Source organism: Pristis pectinata, chromosome 23 (assembly GCF_009764475.1).
Source record: "Pristis pectinata isolate sPriPec2 chromosome 23, sPriPec2.1.pri, whole genome shotgun sequence".
NCBI classification, from domain to species: domain Eukaryota; kingdom Metazoa; phylum Chordata; class Chondrichthyes; order Rhinopristiformes; family Pristidae; genus Pristis; species Pristis pectinata.
The window spans coordinates 17,323,137-17,348,822 of NC_067427.1; the positions used below are offsets into that span (position 1 = coordinate 17,323,137).

Sequence of the window (25,686 nt, forward strand, 5' to 3'; positions counted from 1 at the left end):
GACATATCTTTTAGCCTTTACCTCACTCTTCCAGCTGCCACCACAGCTATTTGTATCATTTAGTCTCTTCTGGTCCCTACAGATCTTTTTGTTCTCTCTGCCTGCTCTTTTTCTACAAATTAAAACTTTGTTCTATTTCTAACATTTCCCAGTTTGGATGAAAGGTCATCGACCTGCAATTTTAACTTCTTTCTGTCGCCATGAACATTGCCTGATCTGCAGAGCTTTTCCAGCTTTTTCTGTTAATGCTTTGCAACCCAATTTGTCTCCAGTGTCAAAAAATATCATGCCATCACCAAGTGCACCCTTTCCTCAAAATCCAGCTTTGAGTGACCAAACCTCTGTTCACCTCTACTTATTATCTCCTCCTTTGGCTAGTTATCATTTTACCTCTGAGTGCCTTTGGGCTTTTTATTAACATGCAAATACTTATTATCTCAAGTGGTTGGATCAAATGTTGTTTCAGATGAGTTGTCAAACCAGTCTGTTTTACTCTTTAGTTTTGTGGGGAAAAAAAAGCATAGCAACCTCTCAAAGAAATAAAGGTTCTCTCAGGATCCTGGCTTATTTATTCATTCATTTTTTGGAATGGGAGTTCTACTGGCAAGGCCAGCAATTATTTTCTATCCTTAAATTTCCCTTAAGAAGATGGTGGTGAAGCACCTTCTTGAACCACTGCAGTCCTTCTAGTTAAGGTATTCCCACTGTTGCGTGGGATTTTCCAAGATTTAGACTCAGCGACAATGAAGGAACAGCAATATATTTCCAAATCAGGATGATGTACAGCTTGGATTTGTTTTGCTTTTTTAAACTGTACATTTTGGGTCAGTTTCATATCAACACAAATGTTCATTCCTCCACAAAACCAAATGAGATTTTTAATCATGTTTTTCAGTATAAAGGCCTAATTAATACAGAAAACATGTAATGCCTATCCCTAATTTTTCTTGGTGCATTCTCTACTTTGATTGCTGTTGGTCTTGTGGTTAATGTGCTCCCATAATACTGTTGAGTAGGAGTTCAAACATTTTGATTTAGGAACAGTTGTTATATGTACAATTTGGATGGTGGCTGACTTCATGGTGCAGCCTCCACCCTCAGTCTTTATGATTAACCTGGCTTTTTATTTCATTGTTATACATGCAGTTTGGTTAGCCCATCAAATATAAATGGCAACTGCAATTCACATGTAAATTATCAACAGTGAAATGCTTTGAGATATCTTGAGGTGAAAGGATTTAACTTAAGTAGCATAGTAAAATGTCCCAAGGCACTTCACAGGGGTGTTACAAAACAAAATTTGACAGCATGTCAATTAAGCAATTATTAGGACAGTTGACCAGTGAGGTGGGTTTTCAGGAGCAAAGAGCAAAAAAACAACAGATGCTGGAAATACGAAATAAAAACAGAAAATGTCTAAAATACTTTCATCAGCATCTAATGAGAGGTAATTGAACTGAAATATCAATTCTATTTCTCTCTCCATAAATGTTACCTGCCCTATTTTCAGGTTTTAGAGAACATCTTGAAGGTAGAAAGCAAGGTGAAGTGACAGGGAGGTTTAAATAGATTTGGAATGTGGGGTGTTGGTTGAGGTTGCCAACTGTGCAGTGATTAAAATCAGGAATGTACAAAAGGTCAGAAATAAAGGTGCTTGTTGGGTTAATTAAAGGTATTATGGAGTTAAAGATAAGCAAGACAGTGGAAGCAAATGAAAGAGGTATGAATTTTAAAATTGAGAGGCATTGCTCACCTTTAGGTCTATACAGGTAAAATGATAAGCATATAATAAATCAGGAATTACTGGAAGGTTTAAGCAGTTCAGGGCTGTGCAAAGAGAATTTGGGATAAATAAGCAATAATCAGAACTAGAAGAAATTAAAGATTAAACCAGAATAACAAGGAAGTGGGCAGGGAAGAACAATGGAAGGACTCTTTGATAGGATGGAGGGCAAGGGATGAAAGTTAGGGACAAAGGCAGAGGGAGAGGCTGCACCAATAAAGCAACAAAATTTGTGACCAAATTCGGGGCAAGTGATAACTGTGAAACCATTGCTGGCACCTCTGGTTTAGAAATGAGGCTGATATGGTCTGAGATTGAGGCTGGAAGATGGTAAAGTGCCAGGTTAAAAAGTGAGGTGGTTTTCTATGAACTTGTGCAAGTTTTATTAGAATAGTGTGGGAGGTCAGACCAGGAGTAGTATGCACAGTTAAAGTTTCTTTCCCAAAAAAAAACATTTGTGATTTTGGAAGGGAGGTGGAAGAGGAAAAGACAGTCTATCCTTTAGATTAACAGAACTTTCATCAGAACTTGAAAAATTCACACCCAATATATCCCCTTAAGGCATAACATCCAACAGAAGATATGGTCCAGCTATAGCTATTAGGTTAAATGTAGTATAATCTCAAAGGAAAAATCTTATAATGTTGTTTATGGAGCATTAAATGTGAGGATTGGGAATATAGTAGATTTCGGCCAAGGGGAAGCAAGAAATTGGTTCAAGAAAGTATATATGACAGTAATTTAGTGATAAAAACATACTTTAAAAGCTTCCATAGTGTAGATATGTAAATAAGCAATAACTCATGGTAAATCGAATTAGTCACAGACTGAGATTGGAGAAATTACATTGGGGAATAAGGAAATGGCAGAGAGTTGTACAAATATTTTGGGTATGTTTTCATGGAACAGCTCCATCACTTACTGTTTTATTTCTAATTTTTGTTTTGCTTTTCGATCAATATTGTTGTGCCAGGATGATCGCTTAGAACATCTCCCTTGTTCTGATACCTTTAAAGCTCAAGGGACTAAATCGTTTGCACAGTAACCACGTCCTCATTCCCCAGTTTTGACGAAGGGCCTTCAACCTGAAATGTTAACTCTACTTCTCTTCCCACAGATACTGCCTGACCTGCTGAGTGTTTCCAGCATTTTTCTGTTTTTATTTATGTGCCAGATCCGAATGGGCCTGAGATTGGGAGATTGTGTTGGCAATTTATTTGGCCTCAATAATTCCCACTAATTACCCGAAGCACTTCTCCCTCGAAAACTGTGTTAACGGCAGTGTCCAGGCGGGTGATTGCAGCCTGGAGAAAATGTTGCCCTGGTAGAATTACCAGTTAACGACATTCATCTCCGTGGATCGAGCAGATCATTCCCACACGGAAAGCTGTGACCCTGGGCAATGAAGAACAGACAGAAAGACGACCGGAAACCACCACTAATGAATATGACTGGTCAAACCGCTCAAACCACCCATCTGGATCCAGGCTGCACCGCATCATGAGCGTTGCTAACGACGCTGAACGATGATACTTACTTGTGAACTGTGTCTGACTGCCCTCCTACACTGTGAAATCATATACCCATTAATTATATTGCATATTTGACTTGTATTTGTATTTTAACATATTCAGTAAATATACTCATCCTATGCTTTGTACCTCGGATTGCAAAGACCAACAAGTTAATGAATGACTATTAGGATTTGGATCGGTTGCCATGGTGATCCAACAGCAAGCATAACCCGGAAGGGTTGACGATCATTTTTTTTGTGTGGGGTCAAGGGGAGAGCTAATCGGAGCGCGGCGCAGACCGTTGGGGCGATTTGAACGCAGCAATCAGGAGAGAGGAAAGCGCATCCGGAAGTGGCGTGGGGGCGGCGCGGCTGTCGGAAGTTGGGCAGCAGCCGTGAGCCCGAACCGATCGCTTCGAGTGGACGGCGACCACGGAGCTTCGCATGGTAAGGGCTTTGTGGATGGGGACGGCGTTCATCCAATTAACAGAGCAATGGCAGGGGTGGAATCGTGAGTGAAAGAAAGGGCCGTGTCTGTTTAATTGATCCACGTTTCAGTAGTGTTCCCCGGTCAATGAAGACAATCGGAGCGGGGCACTGACTTCTGTGGTGTGACAAAGATGGGAGCCATTTTATGGCAACAGCAAGATCCCACTGTTGGTCGGTTAGTTCGTGAATAACAGGATCAGTGGTGGTGTAATTAGGTGTGGGAGGAGAGCAGTCTCCCTGCACACCCTCGAGGTGGATGTGGAGAGGAGGAGGGGGATGTTTTACATTCATCTGAGGCCAGAGGGGGTGGTCATCCCCACAGCCCCCGCCCGGCTTTCTCAATCATCCCTTGGTTGAACCGCCAACAATCACTGCCCTCAGTCTCCGGCGTCCAGGTTCACTCGTTTTCGTCCCATTGTTCATCTGCTGGGATTTCGGACGGGGATCGCGACACTCCCTAGTTCCTAATTTTGCTTTCGACGTACCCCTGATCTGGTTATCGGAACAAACAGACGTCCAACAAACGACGACGCCGATGTTAAGTTTCAAAGCTGAATAAACATTATACTTAGCCAGCCAGGTTTGCGTTAGTCTTTATTTGAAGGACATATACAGGAAATCTTGTAGCAGGCTTGGGGTGTGACCCTGTGCAAAGACGATGGTGTAACTTTGTGTTGCTAGAACATCATTGTTTCCCTATAGCATAAGTTGAGCTACAACCTGCAAAAGTATGATCACCAGCATTAATTTCTTTATCAAACAGAAATTGCAGGAGATACTCGGCAGGTTAGGCAACAAATGTGGAGAGAGAAAGGGTTACCATTTAAGATCTCAGACCTTACATCGGAACTATTTTTTTTCTAAAGCTGAATGGTGGAAGGGGACTAGTTGGGCCTTCCTGAAGTGGATGGAGGTCCAGATGGATTTGACATCCTTGATGAGCCAGTTGGGATTAGGAAACTGTCAAAATGGCACAGGGTGTCAGAGGTATCATGGATGTAGTGAAAAAGGACTAGGCAAGGCGGAAAAGAATAGAGTCAAGTTAAGAAGCAATACGTTCTGCAGGATGAGCTGAAGCAGCTGGTTTACTAAGACATTCCTGCTTTGGGACGTTGGGGTAGGAGCAGGATGTCTGGGGTCATGTACTAAGGCTGGAGGCCATAAATAGAAAACCTCCAGAGGAAATTATGTTGGTGACTGTCTTGGAGACAATAGCCTGATATGCAGTGGTGATGTCATGGTCCATGTATGAGGTGTCTGAGAGCTGATAGTTGGCTCTGTGAGTAGAGGTCAGTTTGCTTGCAACACCACCTTTGTCAATGGCTTGATGACGATGTTGGAGTGTAGTGCTGCAAGTTCAGAGGGGTGTAGATTAGAGTGAGAAAGATTAATGTCTCATCAGCAGTTAGCAATGAGTGTATTTAGAGAGGGAAGAGGCCAGAGGAGGTGTCCAAATGGATCAGGAATTCTGTAAATGGGAGAAAGGGGCCACAGTATAGGTGGTATAGAGGTGCAGTTAATAGAGCAACTTCCTCAGGGCACTAGAGATCTAGGTTGAATCCTGACCTTAATTGCTACCTGTGTGGAATTTGCATATTCTCCCTATGACCATGGTGGTTGCTTGGCCACTATAATTTGCCCCAAGTGTATAGGTGAGTGGTTGAATTTGGGGAGAGTTGATTGGAGTGTGGGGAGGATTTTTAAAAAAAAAATGGGATTATTGTAAAATGAGTGTAAACAATTGGTGGTCAGTGTGACTTGGTGAGCCAAAGAACCTGTTTCTGTACTGTGAGTCCTGCCCAAAGAAATGGATGCAGAGGGGAAGTTGCTGGGCTGTGAATTCATTCAGATGGGATATGGAGGAGGAACTTAAGGCCTCTGGTGAGGACTGATCTTTTGAGATCAGAAAAGGGAAGACCAGAGGGATAGTGAAAACTTGGTAAGGGGTGGAATTGGTGGAAACTATGGGGTCAGAGGACAGTGAAGGGGAGAAAAATCTATAGGAGTATTAGAATTGAAGAGTTATTGAAATTTGCAATCTTCAATGTCAGAGAGGAAGAAAAAACATCTTTTGTTTAATCACCAAATACAGCAAAGGATAAAATGGAACAGTAGACCAGGACTGCTATTAGATTGAGTGAGTTGGTGCAGCTGCATTGTGAAATGAAGGGCATGTGTGTGTTGAAGTATGGCACTAAGCATGGATATCAGTAGCAACAAAAACAATGCTTTGGGAAATGTTGAAAAGCTTGAAGTGCCTGTGATTATTGGTAGGTCTGAACTGTGAGGGGTGGATTTTCATTTGGAATCCACATGGAATACATTGGAATAAAAGACATTTCCTAAAGAAAGAGGTATGGCTGTATAAACGAGTTTTGGTCAACGCCTTGATAAAAACAAATAGGGAAACAGAACCATTGAGGGCAAGCAAGGTTTAAAAAAAAGACAAATCCTTTTGGTGAGAGGAGCAGAGCTGCTTCAAGGTGGACATCCCCAGCTGTGAATTAAACAGTAATTGGAAGAACAAAAAAAAACTGCAGATGCTGGAACTGAAATAACAGAAAATACAGGGAATATTTAGCAGGTCAGCAGCATCTGTGGAGAGAGAAACAAAGTTAATGTTTCAACTCACTGACATTTCATCAATTCTGAAACGTAAACTCCGTTTTGCTCTTTCTCCAATGGGTACTGTCTGATCTGCTGAGTAATTCCCAGCTTTTCCCATTTTTTATTTCAGATTTCTACCATTTACAATATTTTGCTATTGGATGCTTGAGAAACAAATTAATGGAATGCTCTTCTTCTGATTACACAGCCTTCTGACAGTAACTTCTACGTTTCTACTACCCACCCTCCTTGACTTATAACAGACGTCAGCTGTACCATTTGTGCAATAATGTGCATTTCTTTTGAAAGAATGGACTGAATTTATTCCTCGATGAAATGAGCATTCTATTTTATTGTTATTTTTGAATACCGTATATAAAAATATATTTATTTATAAATCACTTTGTACAACCTGGATAGATGGATGTAAATTTTTTCACCCAGAAGGTGGTTGGAGTTTAGAAAGCACTGCTTGAGAAGCAGAGCCTCTCACAACATTTATGAAATTTCTGGACAAACACTTAAATCACCAAAGCGTAGAAAGCTATGGACCAAGAGCTAGTGAATGGGATTAGTATAAATCAGTACTTGATGGTTGGAATTGATGGAGTGGGCTGAAGAGCCATTTTCTGTGCTGTATGATTCTATGACCTAAATTCTTAGAGCAGGATAAGATGTCGGCACAACATTGTGGGCCGAAGGGCCTGTACTGTGCTGTAATGTTCTATAAGCAGAACCAATCTGATTCTTTGTGTTACTTTGATCAGCTGAGAAGAGAAATGAAAACAAGAACCTCTCCTCTACTTCATGTTCATGTTGATGAAACGACTCCTGTTCATGTTCATGTTAAGAAGAGTCCAAAACAAGTAAAGAAAGTCCAGGTAATCACTTGGATCTCTCAATACAAAAATAGTCTACGTCAATCTTGCATGCTTGCACTCTTTCCACCTCTCCCCACCACTTCTAGATTTATGCATGTTCTCCAAACTATTAAAGTATTTTTATCTTCCTTGCTTACTGCCTTTTATATTGGAATACACTTTATCTCCACAAATTTTTTTTGATAAAGGTCACATTTCTTTTGCAGTTTGGGTACTTATTACTTGTACTTTGAGTGAAAATTGTGGTTTAGTATCAGCACCAAGATGCAGTTTATTCAAACCAACAACTGTACTGGCAAAGGATTGTTCCTTGACTGATTGTTCTGTTAAACTAGGACCTTTTCAGTAAAATCAGCGTTAAATTGCACTGATGTACAAGTTGTCTCTTCCCAAATGCTATCCTGTGACCACTTTTGCAGACCTCAAATTTGGGAAAGCTTATTCCTTATGACCTCCACAAAGTCTTCTCAGCCCATGTGACAGCTGCAAACTTCACAGATCAGAAGAATAATGCCCAAGTATCAAGGTTTGAAAATCTTAGAGAAAAGCTTGAAACCTGTGGTCCACAGATGGCAGTGGAGGAAGTAAATTCCATAGGCCTTCACCATTGAGGCAATAGCTGTGGATGCAGCTTGGGGAATTATTTACGTCAAAATGTCCCCCTCATCTGTCCTTGCCCCATCCTTCATTGCACGTTCTTCCTCCTGAAGACCCATCCCCTATTCTTCCTCCTGAAATCCCCCTACCCCTCTCTTTCACCACATCCTCTGCTCTCTTGCCCTCAGTCTCCTGAGTACGGAATGCTGCACTTGAAGGAAATCTGAAGTCAAAGAACATAGTAGAGATACAACCCTGTAAAGTCAACCCGGCTTTTCTGTCTCAACACAAGTATTTGATTTATTATATTTCCAGTTTATTGTATAAACTGATTTATTGTATTTCCAGCTTTCTATTTTATTTCAGAATTCCTTGCAAATGCTGTTCTGTATCTTACAATTCCAGGACTTTTTCCACTCTCTCTCCTTTGTTCATATTAGTCTCCTTCTATCTCCACCTCCTCTAGATTGCAACTAAAAAAATTTTCACTACCTTCTCTTAGCTGACACTTGTACTATCCATATCGGTTTCCCTTGATCTCCATCCTATTCTCTCCATCCCTTCCCCTCCTTTGCAACTTAAAACTTGCTTGTTTTTTAACTTTTACTAATTCTGATGAAAGTCATCCACCTGAAATGTCAACTTTGTTTCTCTCTCCATTGGTGCTGCTTGACCTTTCCACTGCTGTCTTTAAGGAGTTTGTACGTTCTCCCTGTGTCTGCGTGGGTTTCCTCTGGGTACTCCAGTTTCCTCACATGTTGCAAAGACGTACAGGTTAGGAGCTGTGGGCATGCTATGTTGGTGCCGGAAGAGTGGCGACACTTGTGGGCTGCCCCCAGCACATTCTCAGTAATGCTAAAAGATGTATTTCATTGTGTGTTTCGATGTACATGTGACTAATAAATAAATATCTTATTTGTTTTTCTGTTGTTTGCAGTGATATGTGCAGAAGACATGGAGGTTCCTTTGAACACCAACATAATTCACTCTCTCATCTTTAAGAATGAGCTACAGTTACTTTTTTTAAACCAAAGTAGATGACCTCACATTTTTCCACATTATATTCCACCTGCCATATCTTTGATCATCAATTTCTGTCTTTATCCCCCTCTGTGTCTTCCTCATAGTCCACACTGCCATCCAGCTTTGTATCATCAGTAAATGTGTATAAATTACACTTACCCAAGTCAGTAATAAAGATTGTTAGCAGCTGGAATCCCAGCATAAATCCCTGTGTGTCCTTGCTAATCACGGCCTCCTAACCTGAAAATGACCCCCTTATTCCTACTATTTTCTATCCATTAACCAATTCTCAAACCACTCACCCCCGTGGTCCATTAACCTCAATCCCATGTGTTCTAATTTTGTTTAATCATCTCTTGTGTGGCACCTTATAGAAGGACCCCTGACAGTCCAAATAAATCACTTCCACCTTATTCATTCTACCATAGCCAACTCCCACTTCATGCCTTCATAGTTCGCTTAAACAGATTTAAGATCTGATTTCAGATTGATTTAAATCACTTTCATTTTTTTTATATATTATGATTACTTTTCCTTTCTCATTATACTGTACTAAATCTAAAATAGCCTACTTGGTTATTGGCTCTTCAGCATACTAATCTAGAAAGTCACCTCTTATATACTCAATTAATTTATCCTCAACTCAATTCATCTGATTTATATTTAGCTTGAAGTCCTCCATGATTATTGTGTTACCCTTGTTACCTGCACCTCTAATTTCTTGATTTGTATTCTGCCCTCCATGAACACAACTGTTTGGGAGACTATATGCAACTCCCACAGATGTTTTCTGCTACTTGTTGTTTCTTGGCTCCACCCAAATTTATTCCACTTATTGATTTTCTGAACTAAGAACCTTTTGTCTAGATTAGTATGAGGAACTAAGACCACTTTGCACTACAATGGACTTCGTGGTTTTTTTTTGTTCTAATTGTGTTCTTTCTTGGATAATTTGTTTTTCTTGTGAATATTGTCTCTCTAATGCTATGTGCCTGTGATTCTGGTGCAAGTAAGTTTTTCATTGCACCTGTGCGTACATGTACTTGTGCATATGACAATAAACTCGACTTTGACCCCTTTCAACTGCCTTTGTCCTCTTCTTTAATATCAGGGCTATCCCTCCTTTTGCATTTTGCCTATCTCTCAAAGTTGGGAGATATTTAATTCCTACCTTAGTCACTTCGTAATCATATCTTTGAACTAGCTACTAAACTGTAACCAATTATTTTGATTTATGCCATTAATTCACTTGTTACAAATGCTGTGTGCATTCAAGAAATTATTCTTCAGTTTTGTCTTTTACCCTTATCTCTACTCTGACACTCATTGGAAATATACTGCTATGTCTGTATGCACTGTTTCTTCCTGACAGGCTCTGGTTATCATTATCCACTTTGATACCATGTGCTATCACTTTGTCCTTTCCCTCTAACTTTTTATTTCCCCTCACCGGAATATTATTTAGGTTAAAGAGTTATCTACTATCTTAGTTATTTGATTCACTGGAATACTGGTCTTAGCCTGCTTCAAGTGAAGCCTGTCCTGACAGAACTGATCCCTTTTTGGTCCTTCATGAAATTCTCATAACATTGACATAGGTTGAAGTTCATGATATTATAGCATTTTTACTTTCAACATTCAGCAGAAACTGAAAGGAGCACTGGAATGTGGCAACTTGCGACCAACCAGCAAGGTAAAGACCAAGGTACCATGGATTCCACCAGGCAAAACATCAGTAAGAGAAGTTGGCTACAAATGGGAGGTTTGTACCAATAATTCCTTGAAGTTTTTCTGGTTTGCATTAATATTTATCTAATTCTGGTGTCAGTCTGACTCCAATGAATAATGATTTGATGAGGGAGATGAGATCAAGGAAGGGATGGAAGTTATGGAGATTTGAGGGAGAATTCTGGCATATCTCTCTGCTGTTTTTAAAGATTTCTCTGCTCCTGCCATTTTCTCAACTCTCCAAATAAAGCCTCTTCCAGTGAGTTCAAAAACCAGCAGGGTCATGGTGGGTCTGTATTTTTATGTTTTTTTACTGTGCAATGAACTTGTCTGTGGCTTTGAAAGAGGGTTCTTGATTTCATTTGATGTGCGATGGTGAAGAGAACTAAATTTCTTGGGAATACAGAGGAAGTCTGAGTAGTCTCTTTATACCACTAGATGGTGTTAATGTGCGAATTGAACACATTAGCGTTGTTTCTATCTTCACAAATTTTCATCAATTAATTTACATTGCACTATTGAGAGAAAATCATCACTGGTACCATAGACACTGAGTGAGATAGAGGAAGGAGAATAGAAGCTTTTAACTTCAGTACAACAGATCTTCTTGTTTAAACTAGTAAGTAGCTGAAACATAAAGACCGGGATGGATCATCTTCATTCTCTCATCTTTACTGAAGTAACAACAGTTAACCTCCACGCTCCAAATGTGATGAGAAATTTGCCCCCAGTTCCTAATCTTGATCAGTGTCTGAATCCTAGGTGCACCTAGATGGAATTTGGGTGAAGATGGGATTTAATTTAGCTGTAGTACTTCTGCAATAATAATAACACTATCAAATATAGGAAGATGGCCAAAGTAGGCAACCTGCAGAGTCACATGAAATAAAACTTAATGAATACCTGCTGGAGAACAGCTAAACTTAACAAGATCTTTAGGAAGCACGTATCATGCTTGAACAGAAATATTTCTTCTTTTTCTGGGGCATTTCAGCTTTTAATGTGTGTCCCAAAGATGGTACTAAATTCAAGTCTGCAGTTATTTGCTGTTATTTTGAACAAAGTGTTGGAGTTGATCATTAGTAACAATTGCTGTCATCAGAATCAGATTCAGGTTTATTATCACTGACATATGTCGTGAAATTTGTTGTTTTGCTGCAGCAGTACAGTGCAAGACAAAAATTACTATAAGGTACCAAAAACTAAATAAAATAATGCAACAGAGGAATAATAAGGTAGTGTTCATGGACCATTCAGAAATCTGATGGCAGAGGGGAAGAAGCTGTTCCTAAAATGTTGAATGCGGGTCTTCAGGCTCCTGTACCTCCTCCCAGATGGTGAGGGTCCTTAATGATGGATGCTGCCTTCTTGAGGTACTGCCTCTTGAATGTGTCCTCAACAGCGGGGAGGGTTGTGCCCATGATCGAGCTGGTTGAGTCTATGACCCTCTGCAGCCTCTTTCGATCCTGTGCATTGGAGCCTCCATACCAAGCGCTGATGCAACCAGTCAGAATGCTGTCCGCCGTACAGCTGTAGAAATTTGCAAGAGTCTTTGGTGACATATCAAATCTCCACAAACTCATAATGAAGTAGAGCTGCTGGTGTGCTTTCTTCGTGATTGCATCAATGTGTTGAGCCCAGGAGAGATACTCTGAGATGTTGATGCCCAGGAATTTGAAGCTGCTCACCCTTTACATTGCTGACCTCTTAGAGGACTAGTGCGTGTTCTCCTGACTTTCCCTTCCTGAAGTCCACGATCAGTTCCTTGGTCTTGTTGATGTTGAGTGCGAGGTTGTTGTTGCGACATCACTCAACCAACCAATATAACTCACTTCTGTACGGCTCCTCGTCGCCATCTGAGATTCTGCCAACAATAGTGGTGTCATTGGCAAATTTATAGGTGGCGTTTGAGCTGAGCTTAGCCACACAGTCATGAGTGTAGAGAGAGTAGAGCAGTGGGCTAAGCACGTATCCTTGAGGTGCGCCTGTGTTGATTGTCAGCGAGGAGGAGATGTTATTACCGATCCACATTGACTGGCCTCCCGATGAGGAAGTCAAGGATCCTGTTGCAAAGCGAGGTATAAAGGCCCAGGTTTTGAAGCTTGTTGGTTAGTACTGATGCTTTATTCCAGGGTCCAACTCATCGACTGGATATAACACCTGTTAACACTGAGAAATTACACTCAACACTTCACCTGAGTGACCTCTCCACAGATGATGAGGAAGCTATACATGGGAAGATGAATCAATATGAGAAGAAAATCAACTGTCTTATGAAGCAAGTGGGATCATTAAAAAGTGAGGTAAGGTTTAATGTAGGTCAAAGGAAGATGCTATTTTACATGCTGGTTATAACACTCTTGTACTCATCACACCTCTGAGGATTTCAAAGTGCTTCACAAAATAAAGTGCAGAAAGTTTTGTGTAGTCAGCTACTTCCCTAATCTCATGTGAAATGTTAGCAGTGTTTAAGGCTGGTAAGTCGGCCAATGTCCTGGATTGCATTGCTTGAGGTGGAATGCAGGCCAGCATACCAGCAGACTTGGTGACATGAATTTTTCTTAATGTAATTTGGATCAGGAAAGCTATTTTAATGAGTCCTTTGAAGATCTAACAATCTAGCACCTTAGTAGTAGAGCTTGAAAGTCCCGAAAACAGAAGAAATAGCCGGAATAGGCCATGTGACCCGTTAAGTGACTGTCTATTCACTATGATTATGTCCGGTCTATTTTTCTGACCAATTCCCTTGATGTCCAATGATTCTATTAGCATCCAGGAACCTATCTTGGCCTTGACTGAGCTTTCACAGCCCTCCTAAGCAGAGAATTTTAAAGGTTAACAATCCTCTACGTCCTCTTCACAGTTCACTTTTCAACCTTGCTTTGTATCATCAGCAGACTTGTTACATTGGACTTTACATCAAAACCTTGAATCTAAATTTTGAATAGTTGAGGGCCTGAGATTGATTCCTGGGGCATCCCACAGGTAACTTGAAACCAACCCATTTATTTTTTACTTTCTTTTAGCCAATCCTCTATCTGCACTCTTTAGTTAACCCCCTTTTTAGTGGGCCTTTATTTTATGTATTTATGTATGGTGCTTTTTGGGGAAAAAAAAGACTGCATCCTTTATCTACTCAACTACTTGTATCCTCAAAACTCTTAGATTTGTCAAAAGTGATTTTTCCCTTCATAGCCTTTTGATTTTTGATATAAGAGCAATAAAAGGAGCAGAAATTGTTGACTCTCTTTGCCCAACTCAAAAGTTTCCATAATTTAAGCATTTCTTATAATTCCAATTTGAAAATTGTAATTGTGATTTATGTATAATATATAGGTTGAATTGAGAAAGAAAAATCATTTGCTGGAACAACGAGAGGAAGAGCTAAATCTATCCAAGCGGTTGATTGAAGAGAAAGAGGAGGAATTAGCTGAAGTCACCAAGGAGCTAGTTCTTATTGAGCATAAGAATGAGCTACTACAAAGGAACATTGAAATGATGAAAGAGGATCCAGAAAATTCCTGGTACAAAATGTATAAGTATTTCCTCTTTTTTTCCATGGCTTCTGCCGGCAATCTCTCCTTCATACATCTTGCCTCATCTGGGAGAACAGCCAATCTAGGCAATTATCACAGAAGGAATGGGATGGATTGGCTGCTGAATAACAAATGTCATTTAACCTAATACTACATATTAGGAAAGAATAAGGCATTAGATGGAGTCTGTCAGGAGTGTTGATAAGGCCACATGAATTAGAGTTCTGGATTCATTTCTGATCATTTTTAAAAGAGTAATCTGAATAAACACATGAAGAATACTACAAAGGAGATTGATGGAGATCATAGGAAAATATATCTCCTATATACGTACTAGAGATGGTTAGATGAGCCACAATTGGCTTTTTCTTACCTGGTCTGGCCAATATGTAAATCCAAACTCACCAGTGTTGTTAACTGCCACCTTAGTTCAGAGGCAGCTGCGACTGGACAATAATTGCAAGCCTTGCTGGTGATATCCAATCCCTGGAATAAATAGATAGTTTTAAAATATCCTTCCCCTCCTGCTGTGTAATATTATTTTGTTCTCAATTCACCTTAAGACAACTTCTTGCACATAATCAAAGTGCACCATGTTGCTTTTCAAAGCTCAGAAAAAAAGCACTGGCGAAAAGATGACACCCTGTTGAAAAAGCTGATTGAGGCTGAAATGGATGGAGCTGCTGCAGCCAAACAGGCTGCATCTCTGCGCAATACCATCAGTAGGCTGGGCACAGTAAGTATAACTTTCCTTTTTTAAATCATGCACCATGAATTACAAAAACTGAATTGCTAGAAAGAATTGTTAATATTTTGGTGAATGGCCTGAAAAATCTTTCTTGTCATGTAGTGGTCTACCTAATGTGTAGGCCCATTCCATTTAATTTTCAGAATATTTCTACAAGATGTCACTGCTTGAATAATTCTTCCCGGAAATTTCTGAAACACCTGGTATTCTATCTTGAGATCAAGAAGAAAATGTCAAGTGCTGGTAAATTCAAAGTTGAAACTACTAGTTCCTTGATCTCCCAGGCATTTTTGTCTCTTGCTAATTTTTGAGGGCTGATGTATGGTAAGTCTTGCACGAAAGCAAAGGACACTGGACCCCACTTGGTGTTGCACCATATAATGCTAATTCATGTATACTTTAGAAAAGATATTGGCTCAGGCTGCATGCCTGGGAACCTAGCGCAAGTCTCGGCCCTCCCTGCCACTGTGCCAAGAATCTGGTGCAAATACATGCCCTCCACTGGTATTTTCGCAACAAAAAAAAATTCCCACAGCTCCATGTGGAGAAGCTGCCTGTGAAGGTGGTATTGGCCTGATTGGAGCAAGGAAGGATTGGAGGGAATTACAAGACTGATACATGAATTTTTGAGGGTGATTAATTAGGAAGAGTCTTTACCTTTGGCTTTGCTTTGGAGAAAAGTAGGGTGGAAGTGTTGGAAAGGGTGATGGGTTCATTAAAAGGATCATACTATTGAATGGAATGACAAAAAGAATGCTGAAATAGAAAACAATATTTTTTGCATTGGGTGAATTAGGGAAATACATACCTGACTTAGTTCTGTGTATCACAACATGACTTCTGATAGCCGCCTTAAAAGGGTAAGATAGGTTCACGGTTCCCAGACTTTTGTGCTTAGGGAGCCACATACTGGTTTGGCTAAAGTTGTTGTTGGCACTGCTCACAGTGTACTACTGCTGGGCTTGCAAAGTAATGTTACACAGTATACATCACTTGATTGATGACTCTTGGATATTAAGTTCTTGTGCATTTGAAGTCTGCAGACAGCATGAGCCTCGGGCACTGGAGCAAATCTTTACAGGAGGGTTGAGGCCTGTTTTGATATTAAAGGAACTGACTTTGACTGGCTGCCAGAGATTATGAGAAATTGTCTCCTCAAGTTTTTTCTTACTTGGAGGGAATTTCCCATGCACTTCTTCATACATCCACCCCTGGTGCCACCACCGTTCTCAAAGTTGTCCCCAAGATCACAATCATCTATCCAGCCGTAGTGACCTACTTCCTAATTTTTGACTAAAAATCGTCATTCTCATAATGGCAGGAGATTTTTGGAAGAAATTTTACTCTGCACAACCCTTTGAGTTTTAACTTGTCTGCCATGGCAAGATTAGTCTAATGGTTTTGATATCACCAAAATATTACTGTGAATTTTTGCTGTACTGTTACTTGCTGAATCATCAGGTGTCCATTGTTGCTGCCATTTTGCATTTCTAGAGTGCCCCCTATATAAGATAACTTATTACTCTATGGGACACAGGACATAAGGGAATCCTAAGCAAAAGAGAAGTGAAACAGAAGTTTGGGTTTGACTGAACAACAAATGAGAGAGAGGATTTTGGGAGCTTGAAATTGGGTGTAAGTTTTTTTTTTAAATGGATACTTCAGAAACTAGGAAAATTATGCCTGAAGAAACAGCTGCTGTTTGTGAGGTAAGGCCCCAGTAGATGTATATGGGAGCCTAATATTATAAATAACTAAGGAATCTTAGTCGAAGCTATGGTACAGATCGAAAAGTCTGTTGGAGTTAATAAATGTTATAGTTGGGGAGGTGGGGGGGGTTGGTGAGATAGAGTTGAAGAAGAATTATTTTTCCTTGAAAAGTTAAATACCTCAATAAGAAATTTGCAAAAACGTTGAGTGCTGATACACAAATGGACTTTGCCAAGAAACAGTTGGAAACAGACTTCAGTCTTAAGACTTTTCAGTGCAGATTTCTAATGCTGACTGTGTCAGTGTGGATGGGAAAAGGAGAAACTGTTTAATGATTTGTCTTCCCAAAGGGTAAGAGTACAAATTTCTCAGTGGTCCTCTTCCTTTTTAAAAAAAAATTCTCTATACTTGCAGTATGTAATTGCAGTACCTCTAAACATGTTATTTCTGTATATTAAGGAGAAGCAAATGTCAACGTCAGAATGCAACTTGTTATCACGGCAGAAGGAATTGCTGATACAGAAATTGGAGACCTTTGAATCATCAAATCGAGCTGTTCGGGAACTACTTAAGGAACAGCATGCACAGGAGGTAAGAATTTGTCAGCTGTTGGGTCATTAATTTTTTTTTCTATAGTTGTATTCAATTAGAAAAAGCTGTTTCTTCTGTTTCACTTTTGTTGAAGTTGGGTCATTCTAATCATTTGATAATAAATACCCATTTATGGCATTTATTTCTTTTTGAGCCATGATACAGTGGAATTACTCTCTTTGATTTATGGAAGTTATGGATAGGTTCATGTCTCACTTCAGGACCTTTGGCACCAAATCTGGACTGACACTTTAGTGGAAAAAATGAAGCAGTACAGTGGTTTTGGTGCTCCCTGAGAAAATAAATTGCAGTTTGTCTGCCACCTTGGATGTATGTAAAATATCCTGTGGCTCAATATCAAAGAAAACCAAGGGATTTCTCAAGTGTCCTAATATTTATCCCTAAACAAATATTAAAAATAGATCATCTAGTCATTATCATATTGCTTGTGGGGCTTTTCTCTATTAAAGTTGGCTGCTATATTCACTATATTACAGAGTACCGTGTTAAAAAGAACTTAATTATTTGTAAATACTGTGGGACATTCTGTTGTGAATGGCACTACATAAATGCAGTTTTTACTTATTTAAGTAGGCCATCAGAGCCTGAAATATATTGAGGTTCTTAACTTTTACAATGGCTGATTGACTGCAAGTAATTACTGGCCTATACAATACAGACTTGTTCTAACAAAAGTTACTCTGCCTACTGATCTTGGCCAAGTTTGCAATGTTGCAATATGATGTTTTTGGGTTCTTAGATGAGAAGGGATAAAATCAGCCCAGTTTTCAACATGCCCTGCGATCACTATAATGTGCGAAACAGGATTAGTGCAAGATCTGTCGCAATTTTTTCCTCAACTGATTGGTTGCCCACCCTCTGTGTTATGATTCCAGTAGGAGGACTGGACAAATGGATAAAATATCAAATGATCATAGCTCCTTAAGGACAGCACGTTTCACTCTTAAAGACAGCAGGGATAAAGGAAGAAAATTATTTAGGCATGGGATATAATATACTGTATATGAATTCAATTTCTCAAAATATTAGCAAAAATTATTCCAGACTGTAGGAAGATGTTTGCAAATGGGATCAGGAGTTTGGAGGATCTCTAAGTTGGTCACATTTTAAAATGAGTAGCTGTACATTCTTGTTTCATTTCTGGAAGCTTTGCATTGACTTGCACCTTTGGTTGTTGTAGTATATTCCAGTCACATATTCCAAGTAGAAATGAAATTTGGCCTATTTGGTTAAGGTGGTTGAACATGATACATCTATACAGTCCTTATAGACTACTGCATTATCAGAGCTACAACTTTTTTTCCAAATGTTAAATTAATGCACAATTTTTTCCCTTGGGTGAATGCAAAATATCCAAAGAAATTTTTCAAAGGGAGAGACAGTCGGGTACAACAGACGAAGTCAATGATGAAAGTTTAGAGCCAATGATAGGGACTGAAGACAGACTTGTGTTGCCCATTGGAGATGATGACAATATGTCCCACTTGAATGTTGGTTAAACAGTCTGATAGTTAAAAGCCAGTGGCAGGGTGAGATAGATGGGTGGGGGGGGGGGGGGGGGTGAGCTGAGTGAAAACCCATCATCAGAAATTGGCAAGTGAGAAAACAAGCTGCTGATTAGTTGTGAAGAAGGATACATAGGACAAAGGGAATTTTTCTTAAAAGATGAGGCCACAGTTGCCAAGTTCATTTGTTTCTTTATTGAACCAAGTGGTTAATAGATTAGATCTGTCTATGGAAATGAGTTTTGGTCAAGCCTTATCAAAAATAAGAAAGAAAACAAGAACTCTCTCCCATAGCTGACTTGTCTTAGTTAAAGTGTTAACCAAAATTCACTTCTACAGCCACATTTCTTTTTAATCTATTAACCAGGAATATATTTGGCAACCTTGGTCTCACCCCATCAGAGATATTCTATTTGTCCTATCCATCTCTCTCCTTAGATTCTACCAGTTAAAACTTGCTTGTTTCTCACTTCCCAGTTCTAATGAAGAATCTTCAACTTGAAACAATAATACTGTTCCTTTTTCCCCAAACACTGTTTGACCTGCTCAGTATTTCTCTTTATATTCTAGACCAGATAGTATTGTTTTGAAGTGGAATGATTATAGCAGTTTTGAATGACAGGGGAGAGTGCAAGTAGCTTAAAAGTGGGAAGCATTTGCAAGGTCAGCCAATGGGGGTAACAGAAAGAAAAGGTGAGTGGTCAGCACAGAAACAGTAAAGTAAGTAGCAAGTGAATCTTCTGAACAAAATGAGTGAATAAGAGGAAAGGTTTGTGCTAAAGGATAGGCTAGGAAGAAGCGAATAACAGGAAATTTATTAAGCAGGGCAAGAGGAAGAGGGAAGATGCAAAGCTATCAAAATTCTACATCGTCAAGCTTGGTGAAAAAGCTATCCATAAACCCTTAACAGATTGGAGATATTAGTTTAAGAAGGCAGATGGTAATGAAGAAAATTACTCTGCAGTTATCTCTCCAGGATGTATGTGCTAATAGGTTTAATTCCCACTTTTTTTTTATCCAGACTGATGCTTTGAGGCTGTTTGATCTAAAAGAAGCCCTCCTTGAAAAACTAGCCCGGTCAGAAGCAGAAAATGCGGTGAGATGAACTTATGAACTTATGAACAGTTGATGATATTGTTCATGGGACAAGAACTTCAACAGGATCATTCTCTGTTTATATTTTGGGTTCTGCTATAAGGAGTGTCTGCAGTGGGTCAAGTAAAACACATTTTTCAGTAATTTCATTATTGTATAATTTCTTGGCTACTTGTATATGTGAGAATTTGGTTCAGTTGTGCTGGCTTCAGTGCTCAAGTAGCCTTTCCTGGTATACGTTGACTACTTGGGAAGGATGAAGAAGAATAGCAGGGAAAATCTGAATGTGATCATGCTTGAGACATGATACAAGCTTTTATTTATAGTTCCTGCAACACAAAATCCCAAGATGATTCACAGGCATAAAATTGACATCTGGCAAAAGAATGGACTTCTACAAACCTGGTGGAACAGTTGAGTTTTAAGAAGCATTTTGAAGGAATAGAGAGAAATGTTCATGAGTGAATTCCAGAGCTTAAATCTGATGTGGATCAAGGCATAGCCCCACATCGTGGTGGTTAGGGGGCAGGGGTAATGGTTAAGGAAGTGAGGAATGTCCATGAAACAAGAGTTGGAAGAACGCAGAATTTTTGGAGGGTTGTAGGATTGGAGGAGGTGACAGATATCTAGTAGGTATGGGCTCTCCGAGGCATTTTAACATAACGGTGGGTATTTTAAAACCAAGGTGTTGTTGAACTGGGTGCCAAATCAGATTGGTGAGCAGGGGTCACAGATGAATGTGACAGTGCAGGTTGGAATATGGTAGCAGAGCTTTGAGGGATCAAGTTTATGGAAAGTGGAAGATATGAGGCCTACCAGGCAAACCATACAATAGTTGAATCTGGTAGTAACCAAATCACTCTGGTTTTCAGCAATGGATGAGCTGAGACAGGGACAGAGATGGGTGAAACAATGCTGGTGGAATTAATTGGTCTTTTCAATTAAAGACAATTTTGTATGCAGACAAATGAAACAGAAATTATACCTTTTTAACTGTATAGAATGAGACCTGAAGGAGAATTGGAAATATCTTGGAGGGGATGATTGACATATGGAGACATAAGGAGAGCACTGGGAATCTTAAAACTAAGAAACGCTATTTAGATTTTTAATATTCCTTTTCAGCACTTGTTAGTGAAGATGCAGGAGATTGAAAATCAGACTGACCAGCTTCTTGCCCAGTATCAAACAGAAAAAGTAAGTAAGCAGGGCAGGGATGAAAGGGAAAACAAAATAACATTACTAGCGGTACTATATGTGGTGTTAAGAATGGTTGTGCATGGCTAATAATTTGTGCAGCATCTTCCTGTTGGTTCTTGCTCCATCTGTGTTCTGAATATGCAACACTGTTGTTTTCACAGTCCCTTTTACTAATGCACTTGCATGAATATTGAAGAATCTCCTACTTTCATTTCTATTGAGTAACATTTTCCATCGAGTATAAAAGATCACTGAATTTGCTGAATACATGTTGATAACCATGCACAGACAATCCAATTTCCATATCAAGTGAAATTAGCTAAAATTGTTTGAACAAGTGTAATTTCACAATAATGAGTTTTTTTTTTAGTCAGCACATTTTTCTTGGGGACTTGAGCTACAAAATGGCTATGCTGGAACTGCGAGTTTCCAAAGGGCACAACTCTCAGCTAGTTTCACTCAAGCCAGTGGTTAAAAAAAAAGACCAATTTAGATTATTGTTTTTTTTATGATCTTTGGTTTAATAAATTTACTCTGCGTTTGAATGATCGGGGCCTGGGTGACAGCAGTGCAGCAAATGAACCCTGGAGATATGACCCTATGAATATGCTGATAGATGTACAATCATCCAGATTTTGCAGGAAAGTGTCCATGTCTTTATTGTTATATCCATGACTGGATGGGAATTCCTGTACTAAGTAATTTCATGTCTTGGGGAGCTGAAACTAGAAGCTATTATAATGACAGAAGAGAAACAGTATTTTCTTGACTAGAATTAAGTTTGAGATGTGATAGAGGTATTTGACATAGAGTCATACAGCACAGAAACAGGCCTTTCAGCCCAACTGGTCCCTGCTGACCAAGATTGTCGTCGAAGGTATCCTATTTGTCCGCATTTGGTCCATTTCCCTCTAAACCTTTCTTATCCAAGTACCTTTTAAATGTTATTAATTTACCTGCCTCAACCACTTCCTCTGGCAGCTCAGTCCATATACTGACCACTCTCTGGGTGAAAAAGTTGCCCTTCAGGTTCCTGTTAAATCTCTCCCCTCTCACCTTAAACCTATGCCCTCTAGTTCTCGATTCCCCAACCCTGGGAAAAAGACTGAGTACATTCACCCTATCTATGCCCTTCATAATTTTATACACCTCTATAAGATCACCTCTCATTTTCTTATGCTCCAGTGGGGAAAAAAAAGGTCCCAACCTGCTCAACCTTTCTCCATTGAGTCCCAGCAATATCCTCATAAATCTTCTCTGCACTCTTTCCAGCTCAATGGCATCTTTCCTATAGCAGGGTGACCAAAACTGAACACAATATTCCAAATGTGGCCTCATCAACGTCTTATACAAATGCAGCATAACATCCCAACTTCTATACTCAATGCCCTGACTGATAAAGGCCAGCATGCCAAAAGCCGTCTTCACCACCCTGTCTACCTGCAATGCCACTTTCAGAGAACCATGTACTTGTACTCCTAGGTCCCTCTGTTCTACAACACTCCCTCGAGCCCTACCATTCACTGTGAAAGTCCTACTCTCGTTTGTCTTCCCAAAGTGCAACACCTTTCACTTATCCAAGTTAAATTCCATTTGCCATTCTTTGGCCCACTTACCCAGCTGATCAAGATCCCTCTGTAATCCAGATAACCATCTCCACTGTCAACAACATCATCTATTTTAGTGTCATTTGCAAAATTACTAACTGTGCCATGTACATTCTCATCCAAATCAATGATATAAATGATAAAAAGCCATGGGCCTAGCATCAAGCCCTGGGGAGCACCATTAGTCATGGGCCTTCAGTCGGAAAAATAACCTTCCACCATCACCCTCTGCTTCTCACCATCAAGCCAATTCTGTATCCAATTAGCCAGCTCTCCCTGGATCCCGTGCGATCTAACTTTCCATAGCAGCCTACCATGCAGAACCTTATCAAAGGCCTTACTGAAGTCCATATAGGCCACATCTACCACCCTGCCCTCTGACCTTCTTGGTTACTCCAAAGAAACTCATTCAAATTCATGAGACGTGAACTCCCACGTACAAAACCATGCTGACTATCTCTAACCAACCCGTCTTTCCAAATACTTGTGCATCTTATCACTCCAGAATGCCCTCTAGTAATTTATCTACCACAGATGTTAGGCTTACAGGTCTTTAGTTCCCAAGGTTTTCTTTGCAGCACTTCTTAAAGAAAGGCACAGCATTAGCCACACTCCAGTCTTCTGGCACTTCACCTGTTGCTAACCATGACGCATGTATCTCAGTCAGGACTCCCACAATTTCCTCTCCAGCTTCCCACTGTGCTCTTGGATGTACCTGATTAGGCCCTGGAGATTGGTCTACTTTCATACATTTTAAGACATCCAATACCTCCTCTGCTGTAATGCAGACTGTCCCCAAGACCTCAAAGTCTTCATGTCCTTCTCCACGGTAAAAACAGAGGAGAAGTACTCATTGAGGACCTCACCATCTTCTGTGGCTCAACACAAAGATGCCCACTTTGGTGTTTGAGGGGCCCTATTCCTTCTGTGGTTACTCTTTTTTTCCTTAAATATAAAACCTCTGAATTCTCCTTAGTCTTCTCTGCCAAAGCCATCTCATACCCCCTTTTTGCCCATCTGATTTCCTCCTTGAGTATACTCCTGCAACCCCTACACTCCTCCCAGGTTTCACTTGATCCCAGCTGCCTGTACCAGACCTATGCTGCTTACGTTTTCCTGACCAGAACCTCCATTTTCCTCAAAACCCAGGGTTCCCTACTCCTGCCAGCCTTGCCCTTCACTCAAACAGGAACATGCAGATCTTGAACTCTCTATCTTACTTTTAAAAGCCTCCCACTTGCCAAATATCCCCTTGCCTGCAAACAACTTACTCCAATAAACTTTAGTAAGTTCCTGTTTAAGAACGCCAAAATTTGCCTTGCCCCAATTTAGAATGTTAACTTGTGGGCTAGATCTGTCCCTTTCCATAATTAATTTAAGATTAATAGAACTATTGTCACTGGTCCCAAGGGTCTCCCCTATTGACACTTCAGTCACTTGTCCTGCCCCATTATGAGATGCCATTATGACATCAAAAAAGCTGTACTAATAAGTTTGTCGTGATGGGAAGTAAATTTAAGACCACCAGTAAAAGAATGAAGGAAGCAATTAGTAGATTTTCTTTATGAATCCTGATTCTGGGGACTGTGTGGTTTAAAACTATATTAAATGCAATAAGTGATGATTATGCACTGGACATGAGTAGTGGTAGTACACCCACTGCAAATAAACCTGTTATTACCTGGAATGTGAGTTGGGTCAGCTTCACTACAATTCTATATCAATCAAAATGCCTTGTATTGGAAAAAAACATGGTATTGTGGATCTCCTCAAAATGTCAGTTGCTAAATGAGGATAACTGGAATTTGTATTATGTGATTTTTTTTTCTCTCTCTCTATAATTTTCTCGTTGTCTCAGTACTATTACTCATTAGTGCTCCCATCAACCAGCAAGATATTGAGATTTATGCCCTCTCTTTCATGCAGAACATAACCTATTGTGTCACCAAATACCAAAACTGAATTATTACATTGGTAAGCAGGCATTTGTTAATTTGTTTATCAGGAAAGAGCAATAATCTGTTTACTGAGCCACTTTTTTTTTTCCACTCCCTTTTAGGACAATGCTCGTGCAGCAGCAGAATTTTCCAAATCACTTGAAAGCACTCGAGCCCATCTACAGGGACAGCTTCGCAGCAAAGAGGCAGAAAACAATCGGTTGGCTGTTCAGATTAGGGTATTCAATGTCTTTTTCCAATTTTGATGTGACTAAACTAAATTTCAAAACAAAGTCTGATTTGCCCTACAAGTACCATGGTACTTTGTCTTTTCCTCTCTTTTCATTCTGAGTTATTAGCTTTTGTGATGTTTGGAGATTGTGGCTTCAAAGCCCATTTGAGCACCTAATCAATGTGGTATCTCCAGTATGGTACTGAAGGATTCATGATCATCAGAGGTTGTTTTGCAATTTCCACTCGTGTTGCAGAACCAAGCTAACCATGAGTATTTCAATGAAGTAAGATTTAACAAACAAAAGATCTGTGTCAAAATTCTTTTGTTTTGCATATGCTGACTTCACTATTGATTTGTGGAAATAGTCTGACAATGACAAATATGTTTTATTTCTTAGTTGTCGATTCATCCTTTTATATTTCTTATGATTGGTAGGTGTGCTTCGATGAGTGCAGACTTGTTCCTTTGGTCTGCATGTAGGCTGTCACATTCATGTTTATTTTTTATTTGCTTTAGTGTAATGTACTAATTGTTAAGCTGGGCACAAAGATGCTGCTATATTGTGTTGCTAACAAATCTCTAACAGTGTTGTTCCTGATAAGGCAGTTCCGTTATCAAACACTAGAAACTGTTCAAGTTGTGAGTCTTTAGCTATGTACTAAGTGAAAAGTTTATTCTCTAATAAATTTACATTGCAGATACATGTCTACATGTCACCCTTACATTCCATCTCAACTCTTAAAAATTGAACATGTGATTTAAATTGATCCTTAAATGAAGTGCAACCAAGATAGAGATACCACCTGTTGAGATCGTCAGCCATTGCCCTAATTGTATGTCCTTCAGGTCAGGTGGACTTTTAAGGTCTCATGGCAGTGTT

At 39.7% G+C, this 25,686-nt stretch overlaps 1 protein-coding gene across 4 annotated transcripts in view; it reads left to right on the forward strand.

The window, feature by feature from the left end:
• Positions 1-3,590: 3,590 nt before the first annotated feature.
• The window catches only part of odf2a (outer dense fiber of sperm tails 2a), a 40,761-nt gene continuing 18,665 nt past the window's right edge, over positions 3,591-25,686 (forward strand). For 2 of the 4 annotated variants that reach the window (XM_052037148.1, XM_052037147.1), the window contains exons 1-10: positions 3,664-3,743; positions 7,160-7,273; positions 10,536-10,655; positions 12,754-12,924; positions 13,958-14,145; positions 14,767-14,893; positions 17,075-17,206; positions 19,754-19,828; positions 20,953-21,024; positions 24,694-24,810. In XM_052037148.1, coding sequence (XP_051893108.1) covers positions 3,741-3,743; positions 7,160-7,273; positions 10,536-10,655; positions 12,754-12,924; positions 13,958-14,145; positions 14,767-14,893; positions 17,075-17,206; positions 19,754-19,828; positions 20,953-21,024; positions 24,694-24,810 — 1,119 coding nt within the window. In that variant the 5' untranslated portion in view covers positions 3,664-3,740. Of the gene's footprint in view, positions 3,744-7,159; positions 7,274-10,535; positions 10,656-12,753; positions 12,925-13,957; positions 14,146-14,766; positions 14,894-17,074; positions 17,207-19,753; positions 19,829-20,952; positions 21,025-24,693; positions 24,811-25,686 lie in introns of all 4 variants that reach the window. The other 2 variants (XM_052037144.1, XM_052037146.1) reach the window with 2 other exon arrangements.